General features: G+C 35.4%; 1 protein-coding gene across 1 annotated transcript; it reads right to left on the reverse strand.

Annotated features, from left to right (window-relative positions):
• Window positions 1-3141: 3141 nt before the first annotated feature.
• Window positions 3142-3585, reverse strand: LOC114492671 (elongation factor 1-alpha 1-like). Its single transcript, XM_036029690.1, has one exon. It carries the CDS (start codon window positions 3583-3585, stop codon window positions 3142-3144), a length of 444 nt encoding a protein of 147 aa, XP_035885583.1.
• Window positions 3586-11349: the final 7764 nt, after the last annotated feature.

The raw sequence follows: 11349 nt of genomic DNA on the forward strand, positions 1-11349 counted from the left end.
AATAATGGTGAAAATCATCAAGGAAAAATAGGGCTGAGCTTAACAGCTTTGTATATATATTTGTGTTGTGTTCTTATAGTGTGATCTCATTTTGCATCACATTGTTATGTTTTCTGCCATTAAAATAGTTCCTCTAATACAATTCAGTACATCAGTATTTATTATGATCTCCAAGGAGCACTGACTTTCAGATGTGCCACACCTGAGGACATTTAAGAACTGCTCTTTGACTATGTAATGATTTTCAAAGGGTGTTCACATACATTTTCCTCACTTAATCCTCAGAACAGTCTTCAGAATGCAGATCTGATGTGTTATCTTCTTCAATATGTTTTCCCTGTTTGTCTTTCAAGCCTTAAGCAGTGACTTTTAAGGTAATTTGGCAAATTAAGATATCTATAGATTCTATGAGATTCCTATCTGTTACTGTATCCCTGTGTTCATTTTTTATTTTATTTTTAAAAATTTCAGTCCACCATTATGGGTTTTTCTTCCAAAGTAAGATTAATTTATGAATGATTGCTATGAATGGAAAAAATGCATCTTACCAGTAACTTCTGTTTTCTTATTGTGTAAGTGCCATTGGATCATTTTCTTGTTCAATTCTATGCACATTCATCTTGTAGTAATTGTGTAAAAAGCATGATATAAGAAGTTACAGGAAAGATCAAGATGAACAAAACAATTGTCTTATTGTAAGAGTATATAGTTGAAGAGGGGTGTCAATAGTTTCAGCAGTGGTAATATAGAATCTGCATAACAGGTTCCTGTATCCGTATGTGTACAATTCTAAATCAACTTACAATTTTAGAACAGATGTAGATTTATGGAAAAGTCATGTGAGATATATCCCACACCCAATTTTTCCTATTATTAATGTCTTAGATACCAAATTATATTTGCCACCACACTTCATTAGGTTCCTCTGGGTTGTGACAGTTTCTCAGACATTCCTTGTTTTTGGTAACCTTGACAGTTTGGAGGGGTACTAGTCAGGTATTTTGAAGAATGTTCCTCAGCTGGGATTTGTATGATGTTTTCCTCATGATTAGACTGAGGTTTAGGGTTTTGGGAAGGAAGAACAAAGAGGTAAAGTCAACACATTATATCAAGAGTGCATGCTATCAACGTGACATACCACCACTGATATTGATCTTGATCAACTGACTGAGGTAGTGTTGATCAGCTTCACTGTGATCCTTGTATTTTTATTTACCCTTTGCCTTGACCAAATCAGGGTTGGGCAGACACTTCCTCTGACTTTCTGTTTTAGGTCTAGCCTTTCAAACCCTGAATCAGCTCACCCTTCTAACAGTTCCATGATTTTCTATACATCTTTTTGCATTTTTCTTTGAGGGCCAGATATTTGTTTGATATTACTAATTTTTGGTGTGAAGTGTGCTTTCATTTTGTTTATTGTTTAGGGTCTTAGGTGAGTTATAAAATTAAATACTGTAAGAGTAATCAGGCTAAGGAATACAAAATGACTAATGATTAATATTATGGATTTGCAAATTTAAAATGAAAGTAGCTTGATTTCAAGTTAGAGATACATTGTTTAAAAAATGGGAAACCAGAATTTTAGAAAGTAAGAAAAAAAACTACATATAACTATTAAGAAATAATTACTGCTATCAATTTTTTACCTTCAGTCATTTTCTATATTTCTATAGGTTTATGTTTACCCATGTATCCACATATCTTCCCTATTATATTTATATTTTGGAATGATCTCATAGGCAGAGTTTTGCATTTTGTTTTTTACATTGAATTTTTTTCTCATTAAATATTGTTTGAATGGGTCTCAAAATCCTGTGACAGATTTTTGGTCAAATTGCTTCTATTAAAAAATACTGATTTTAAAAACTAGTAACTTAAAACTGTCAAAGAAAAAAATGATCCACAAAATCATCCTCTTTTCCTTCTGAAGATTTTACATTTCACTGTTATAACTGACCAGACATTTACTATTAAACTTAAATGGCCAACTGAGACAAACGGTTCAGAGACCTTCTTCCACCACTGATTAAGACTGGGGAGGGGGCAGGCATTGAGGGTGATACTCATATAGCCTAATGAGTTGTATGGGCAGACTGGTGACCTCGCCAATCCCTGCAGCCTTCCTGTCCGCTGACTTGATGACACCACAGCTACAGTCTGTCTTTGTTACAAACAGTCTGATGACCCAGAGGAAGGTAGTCAGAGCAGCTTTCAACACACAGGCTTTAAAGAGCCATTTCAACCATGGCAGCATCACCAGATATCAAGAATTTGAGACCATTTTCCAGCTTCTTACCAGAATGGTGACCAATTTTCTCCTTCAGCTTAGCAAACCTGTAACCAGGGGTGTCAAACTCATTTTCACCAGGGGCCACATCAGCCTCACGGTTGCCTTCAAAGGGCCGAATGTAATTTTAGGCCTGTATAAATGTAACTACTCCTTAACAGTTAAGCAAAAGCTTGGTGCTGCTGCTGGGTAGAAACAAGGTGCTGGTCCAGATAAAACAAGGTGGAGGGCTGGTTTAGCCCATGGGCCTTGTGTTTGCCACCTGTGCTATAAGCAATGTAACATGTTTAACCATCCAGCACAGGTTTAAAGGCAGCACTAATTTGGTCTGGGTGCTTCAGGGTAATCACCTGAGCAGTGAAGCCCGTTGTTTCCATTGGTGGGCCATTTTTAGGATGAATATTTTTGACAGACACTTTCATGACACTGAAGCTCACGCTATCCCCAGGAAGAGTTCCTTTAAAGCTTAAGGGTGTAATTCAACAGACCATACAATGTTTGAGAGTAGAAGTCTCCACTAGACCCTCAGGGACAGTCCCAATACCACCAATTTTGTAGACATCCTAGAAGAGCAAACCTAAGGGGCTGTCAGTTAGATAAACTGGTCACAGGCTGAAATACAGAGCTTCAAGTACCATGGGTCCAATGGTGTTGCCATCTTTACAAGTGATTTTCCATGCATGACCAAAGCATGTTTGTACTTGGCTTTAACATGTTTTCACTGTTCCATGCAGTAATTGGCACAAATGCTACTGTAGTCAATTTTCTTATATAGGTGTTGACTTAATGATTTCCTCATTCTTTTTCTGGTTGAAAGGTTGCTCAGGGAAATCTGTTTTAACAGCAACAATTAGTTATTTCACAAGCAGTGTGTAAGCCAGAAGGGCATCCTCATGAATCTGTCCAATCTTGGAGTTACCTGCTTCAAGTTCACTAACACCAGCAGCAACAATCAGGACAGCAGAGTCAGCCTGGCATGTGCCTATAATCATGTTTTTGAAAAATTTCCTGTGTCCTGGGGCATCAACGATGGTCACATAATACTTACTGGTCTCAAATTTCCATATGGAGAGAACAATAGTCACACCTTGCACATGTTCAGCTTTTAGTTTATGCAAGACCCAGGCATATTTGAAGGAGCCCACTCTCATCACAGCAGCTTCTTTCTTCAAGTTTTCAGTGGTCCCTTCGTCAGTCCCACCATGTGTGTAGTAGGTAAGATGGCCAGCAGTGGTGGACTTGCCTGAGTCTACACACCCGATGATGTAGATGTTAATATGAACCTTTTCTTTCCCCATTTTGGCTTACATTTAGCAAAGGTTTTCACTGGCACCTATGTTCTGATGGTAAACCCATTAAAAAAAGGCTACACTAAATTTTCCCACACTAAAATTATTTATGGAGGAATTTTCCCTATTAATTAAGTTTTAAAAGTGGCTAATTCTTGTAGAAGCATTTAATTGTACTCTTGTTGCTGCTGTCATCAACTCCATGGCGATTATCTTTGATGCTTCTTTTAATAATCTTCAATGGCTTTTTTTACTACTTCTTATTATAGTATCTGCATAAAGTTCATTGGAATCTATGTTCTTGAAGGTTGCTGGATTGTACTTAAAGGTCACAGAATTTCCCATCTCCCTTTTTGAAAAGCAAAGTAACTATGCTGGTGCCTCTGAACGCATAGGGTCTTACATAATATTTTTCCATCTCTAAGATCCCATGATTCTGTGATTAAGGGAATAAATCCCATAGGGGTTTTATGGGACTTAAGGTATGGGAATAAATGAAAAGGGTAAGGGAAATATAGTCTATAATACTGTGATAAGTTTGCATGGTGATAGATGACTACTACAATTAGAGGGGTGATCATATTGTATGTAAGGTATAAAAATGTCGAATCACTACATTATACATTGGATAACTGAAACAATATAACCAATATAAGATTGTATACCAACTATACTTAAATAAAAATAAATTAAAAATATTAGCACAGTTTAAATGTAACATTTATCATTGATTAAATAAATTATACTTTAAAAAGAGTATTGTTGTGAGTGAGGTAGCTAAGAGTCCAAATTCATATCTTTAATATTAGTATTAGATTTCATTTCCTATTTCTAGCCAAAGATTATAGGAAGGTACATTACTTTCTCTTCTTTGTAGTACATTTTTATCAAGAAAGGAAATGTGTTTTCAAGTCATATTTCAGGGCCTACTTCACGTTCCACCCATTTCTTAAAGTGCTCCTTGATAACTTTAGCATGGCACACTATCCTTTCTGAAATGTAATACTTTTTATTACTGTCATTGTGCATTGGGGACACTGACTACCAGCAGTTCTCTCCTTTCTTTTTGAACACTTACATATGCATGGGGAAGTTCAGTACTGAAGGGTGACTTTTATGTTGAAAGAATAAGATGTGATTTTGTTCCCGGTGTATTAAATACGTTATAAAATCTCATCACATCTTACATTTTAGCTATAATTTCTAATGATATTTTCTCAGACTTCCTTGTCCTTTTAAATTTTATTCTTTTTAGGTACAAGTGAACATATAATTGATAAGCTGAGGTACAATAAGTATCTAATTGAGGCTTGGTATACCAATTGTGGTTTATATTCTCTCAATTTTATCAAAATTATAAAGTGACTGGTAACAGTATTTTCACTTCTTTTTTTATTTTTAAGTTTTATTTATTTATTTTTAGAGAGCGAAGGGAGGGAGAAAGAGAGAGAGAGAGAAACATGAATGTGCAGTTGCTGGGGGCCGTGGGCTGCAACCCTGGCATGTGCCCTGACTGGGAATTGAACCTGCAATAATTTGGTTCACAGCCCACACTCAATCCACTGAGCTATGCCAGCCAGGGCTGTTATTTTCACTTCTATTGAAAAATTAGTTTTTATCTTACTAGATAACCAAAATGTAATTATTCATTCTTTACTTATTAAGTTTGAATACAAATTATTGCTTTAATTACATACATAATATTACTTGAATCTTAGGACCTTTAAGTTCTATTTATTCCCTCTTACCTTTTAGTAATTTTTATCTAGTATTTTAGTTTTACATGTGTTGTAAATGAAAAAAGACCTTAAATATAATTGTGTATGGTCAATATTCTTTAAAATGACCAAATAAGATTTTTATTCCTCTTCTGTCTTGTCAAATTTTCAACTGGAATGAATTTCAATTTGCTTGACTTCCCTTTAGATTTTCTTTTAGTAGATCTAGCAAAGTATCCTCTCAAAATTTTACCTGAAAGTGGCTTTATTTTACCTTTATTTTTGAAAGAAATTTTTATTGCATCTAAAATTTTAAGTTGGCAGTTAATTATTATTTTTAACAGTTAGAAATGTTATTCTTTTGTTTCTTGCTTACATCAGTTCTGTTGAGATTTCAGCTGCCAGTCTTATAGTTACTACTTTAAAAGTAATACAATTTTTATCCCTGTCATTCTATGATATGCCTAGATGTGGTTTTCTTTTTGTTTTTCTCCCTATGAATTGAGTTCTTCCTCATTGGAATTCTTTGGGTTGATACCTTTTATCCATTTTAGAAACTATTCTGTCAACGTCTCTTCAAGTATTTTTTTCTGTTTCATCCCCTCTCTTCTCTCCTTCTGGAACTCCAACTACATGAGCTTTCAGGTGTTCACATGTACCTGTTTCACTTGTCCAGTGTTTCCTGTATTACTAAGTGCATGTTTGCAACCTATCTGCTTTAAACCCATCTAATATGGCACATATAAAATATAACATATATCTAACTTTTGAGTTACAGAATATCCATTTGATTTTTAGAGGTGCCAAATTTAGGATTGTTTCATTTACTTTGTGTACTCTGTCCTCTTTTTTTGAACATATGACTCACAGCTCTTTCAAAGCCATTGTGTGTTAACTCCAGTATATAGCTCATATGTAGGCCTGCCTATATTTTTATTAATGTTGTTTCTATTCTTTTTCTGTGATATTTCCTTGTCTCTTCTTATTTCTAATCATTAAAAATTATATGCTGGGCATTGTGTACTACAGAGCCTCAGAGAATACTGGTGATGTTGTATTCCTCCAGTGGGCCTCCCATTTCCTATGTTGAGCAGATAGGATGAGGAGTGGATCATCTCAATTCAACAAGAAACCCACCTGGGTCAGAGTGTGCTTGTAGGTTTAGAACAACCCAGTCTAACTCTTGTTCATCCTCTTCTCTAGATATGTCCGTCATGAAATATGTCTTACGAGTCTTTCAAATATATGTGTTTTCAGTCCAGAAGATCTTCAAGAATGTGGTTGCTCTTCAGAGATTCTCAGTCAAGCTTTTAGGCTTCCTGTCCAATAAGCCTTCAAATATTGTGAATTTCTTTTCTTCCAATGAGGTTTTTCAGGAAAGCAAAGAACTGGGGAATTGCAGCAGATTTCACTCTTTCCTTTAGAAAATTTGGCCCAGCCAACCAGACTTCCATTCAGCACTGGATTCAACAAACATATTTGCGGGTAAACTGGATGCCTTTTAAGGTTTTAGTTTGTTTTCCAACTCACAGAAACATTTAGAATGTTTCATCAAGTATCTGGGCACCCTTTGGCCTCATGAATTTGACACATGCAATTAACCATCATACTATTATTAAGTATATAACTACATATTATTAATGATGTTTTATAATATATACATTCATATGGGGTATAATTCATTAAACATTATATTACATAATACATATGAACTACTTGACATCCAAGACTACCCAATATAATACATGTGTTCAATTCATATTTGTTAATTTTAAACAATGTCCCATTCAAATACCAACTCTTTTATGTAGAAATATAGTTAAGTACCCACATTTTTTAATTATTGAGTAATTTAAAATCCCAGCTCCATCATTACTAGCTGTGTACTTTTGAGTATCAATTGCCTTAAGTATAAAATGATAAGTTGCGTGAAGGTTAAATAACAACTCACTAGGACTGACACCTGATATATACTCAACAGTATGTATAAATATAATCACCATCATCGTTATCACAGTGGTAATTATTTTTAATGTTGAGCCTTATTCGTCATTTCAATGATATGTGTTCCGCTACTTTCAAACTTTCTTAGCCCAACCTATGTATTTTTTTAATGGCTTTAACATAATCTAAAGATGTAGCTCTTTGCATTCACTGATAGACACTTAATTTTAAGTTATTTTTTTATTTTTGTTTTTTTGATCAGGGATTATACAGTACTCATCATTATCATCACCATTATCATCATCATCATTTTATCATCAACACTTGCAGGATTTAATACATAGCAACCATTCTTAAATGAATGAATATGTGAATGAATGAGAAGAAGTAGAACAATATTTTTTATGTCTGCTTAGAGAACAAAATAATAAAATATACTTCATGGTATACTCAACATCTGAGTTTATCTTTGTTTTAGTTTTATTCAGCTTGATATTACTACACTAATAATCCAGGATCATTAAGTGAGAAAAAATTTGACTTAGCACTTAAATAATGTATCAAAGCAAATGAAAGCTAAATGCCTTCATGGCTAATAGGAAGGTCAGTTTTCCAGTAGTCCAAATGAAGAAGAGTGGTGGGAAATTGAATCACCACAAGGTACACAATATTAGGCACGACAAAGTCAACAGAATCTGTGTCATAACAGTAATACCATAGTTAGGTTTTCAGTGGAGATTCACTTTCAGCAAAACAATGTCATCTATCATATTGAGTTTTGTTAATTTGAATTTCATTGACTTGTTCTATTTATTTCACAAACTTTTGTTTTTAAATTATATAATAATTAATAAATAAAGAATATATAAATATATCATTCATATATGTTAATATTTAAGTAACATAATAAGATAATTTCAGATTTATAGTTCATAAGATGCGTTTTCCTTTAAAAGGAGACTTTGCCTCACTCAAATGTGTGTAAGCACCATATGACCCGAGTGCTTGTTCAGTGAACTCCATCTCAGCACAGCTTGTTAGCCTGTAGATTTGGATGTATGTGTCCTCCCAAACAACACAGCAACATGCCAACGTCCAATATATTGGAGTTAGTCAGTGATGCAGGCATCCTTCCAGCTGGTACATTATGCTGCTGTGAGTACTTCATTCTATTTTTAGTAGTGATTTATTTGGGATTTGGATTGAGATCTTGCATGAGAATAACAAAGTAGACTCAAGTCTTAAGTAGCCCCATTCTCCTCCTAAGAGCCACCATGTTAATATGTACACACAGTCTCCGGCCTGAGATGGGTGGTAATTGCCTATTCCTCTCCTCTCTTCTATATTTGTGTAAATTCTCTTGAATAAATAGCAAATAACTTCTTCTTTACTCCAACAACAAAGTCTCATAATTAGAACTTACTGCTTCTTTTAATACATTCAATTATCTGCTGATTCAAGCATCTTCAGGTCAAATGCGTTAGAAAATAGCTAATTATGCCCTTTCCCCTGGGTCAAGAAAATCTTTAAATTTAATTAAAATATCTTAACTCTTCTCTTCACATTGGGTCTACTTCTCAATGGATTTTCTACGAGGTGACTTAAAGAACCAAGCTCAATATTGAAATTAGCAGCAGCTATTAGTTGTTATTTCTTCTTCTATAAGACAAATTATTTTTACTTTGATTATTAATTTCTTTCTCTCATTACACCTCTGCATTCACTCGTAAAAGCATAGGTTAATTGAGAAAGCTTGCTTGCCAGTTTTAAAGTTGTTTACTTTCTATATCATGCCAATAAAGCACCTTAAGTGCACATTATCATTTCTCAGTCTCAGTATTCTCTTTGACATACTAATCAACACATAAGCAAAGGTGACAGAAAAAAATCTTAAAAGAATAGAGAAAAATGCTAAGTACCACATTTGAGCTATGTAGATTTCAAATATACAGGATTTTTATGTGAGAGAGACTCACTGACTTTTATTTGAGAAAGCTACAAAACTGTTTATCTATTTCCCCTTTCTAAATTGGAAAATTGGAATAGAGAGAGCTATCCTCATCTAATATTTTCCAGGAGAGCATAAAAATCAAGGCAAATAATGTGTTTTGTCTTTAGTTTCATGAATTTTACTTTTTAAAAATTAAAACCCACTTTTTTTTTTTATTAAAATTGGCCTTACATGAAAAGGGGCATCCAGATGTGGAAAAAAAGAAATCTGGAAAGAAGCAATTATGTGCTCTTCCTCTCATCCATTCCCTTTTTTCCCTTTTTCTTCCCATCCATCTCCTTCCCTTTCTTAGCTTCTCTTCCTCCTTCTGTTTTTTCTGCTTCCATACTGGTTTTTTTGTTTGTTTGTTTGATCAAGTGCTTCTTGAAGATGGTTAATTATGTAAGCAACATATTGACACCCCAAGGTGCCTATGTGGGCCAAGCCCACTGCCACTCCCATTCCTTGCTTGTTTGAATCGGAATTGTAGGAGAGAAATTAATGATACTAATTGTTCTTATTGATTCAACAAGCAGGCATTGGGGGACCACTGGAGATTTTTGAACAGAAAAATGACACCAGGAAAGTAATCTTTCAGGAAGACTGACCTGTCAATGATAGGCAGGAAGTAGAATTGGAGGGTGGTAGACTAGGTAGCAGGGTTTATGATTCTCAGGCAGAAGTTGTCAAGGATTTCGAACAGCAAAAAATGAAAGAAAGACATGCTACTGAAAGACATTTAGGGAGAAGAATTAACCGGTGTAGATTGGATAAAGAAATAATAGAGAGCTAACAATTGTTTCTAGCTTTCAAGCCTGAACGGCTAAGGAAAATGAAAGTGTGAATGGGAGCGGACCAGGAGAGCAGAGCTGGTGAAGAGGGTAAACTCAGTTCTAGGAATATTGCTATTCAGTGTTATAAAGCTACTTCTATGTGAAAATGGCCAAATCAATTGGGGAAATCTGGAGAAAATTGGAGAAATTGAGGAAAAACAAAACACCTTACTGGCTCATTGACACTCTCTCCCTGAAGTGCTGATGCCTCACCCGCCGGTTTATCTGCACGTGCACTGCAATCTCATTCATCTGCCTTCGTGTCCTTGGGAAACCATAATTCCAATGCAAAGTAATGTGCTATTTATAATCCCTCATCTGTTTTCTAAGGCAGGTGGATGCTAGTAACTAGAGGATCTTTTACAAATTAAAGACTTTATTAAAAAGAGGGCTTGTGGGTGCATTTTGGAGAAGAGTAAATAGTGAGAAAGGGTAAAGTGCTTTAGAGAGGGAAGGAAGGAAAGAAGATGCATGGAACTTTGGTAAGGGAAGCTTTGGAAGCCATGGAAGCTATTGTAAGGCAACAGAAGTGGTACTGGTAGTGACTAGCAGGTGAGGGACCTTGAGGATGGACACAGACACATCTAGTAATTCATTTGGGGTGAAATACATGTATGTTATAATGCATGTATTCTGTATATAGCCTCATAGCCTCTGTGGATTTTGAATGTGTGTTTTTCATTACTCCAAATGGTGTAGGTTTTGGGGTATGAATAAATAAATATTATGAATCTTGCTCTATGATTATGATAGGATGGGAAAAATATGCTATGGGGGCCATTCAGTCATATATGGTTGATGTGTGTGTGTGTGTGTGTATGAGAGCGAGAGAGAGAGACAGAATGAATAAGAAGAAGTGTCCAGAGAGGGGGGGATTAATGAGGAAGGTGGGCGTCGCTGTTCATGTGGTTCACAGAGAAGCTGGAAATCCTGCTAGGTGGGGAGTCTAGGAGGTGGTGCAGGCCTCTGAGGCAATGACGAGCGCAAGCCTGGCAGGGCAGGATGGGCCTGCTGGAAAGACTGAGGACGTGGACCTCCATGATCACATGTGAACTCTATGGGCAGAAATAGGCAAAAGCACTACTCTGTCTCTGGGCCTTCAAGGAAAGTATTTCTTTACAGAAAGGAGAGCCTTAAGAACCAGAAAAAAAACCAACAAAACACATTTTTTCTCTACAGCTAAGGGTTTTGGCCTTCAATTAATAGAAAATATATGAAAAGAAGGAAAGATGAATCTAAAAGTTTGCCAGAACTTCTTTTCTAATGTGAGAAACAGACAAACATCTGG

The sequence above is a fragment of the Phyllostomus discolor genome, chromosome 1 (genome assembly GCF_004126475.2).
Source record: "Phyllostomus discolor isolate MPI-MPIP mPhyDis1 chromosome 1, mPhyDis1.pri.v3, whole genome shotgun sequence".
Classification (NCBI taxonomy): Eukaryota; Metazoa; Chordata; class Mammalia; order Chiroptera; family Phyllostomidae; genus Phyllostomus; species Phyllostomus discolor.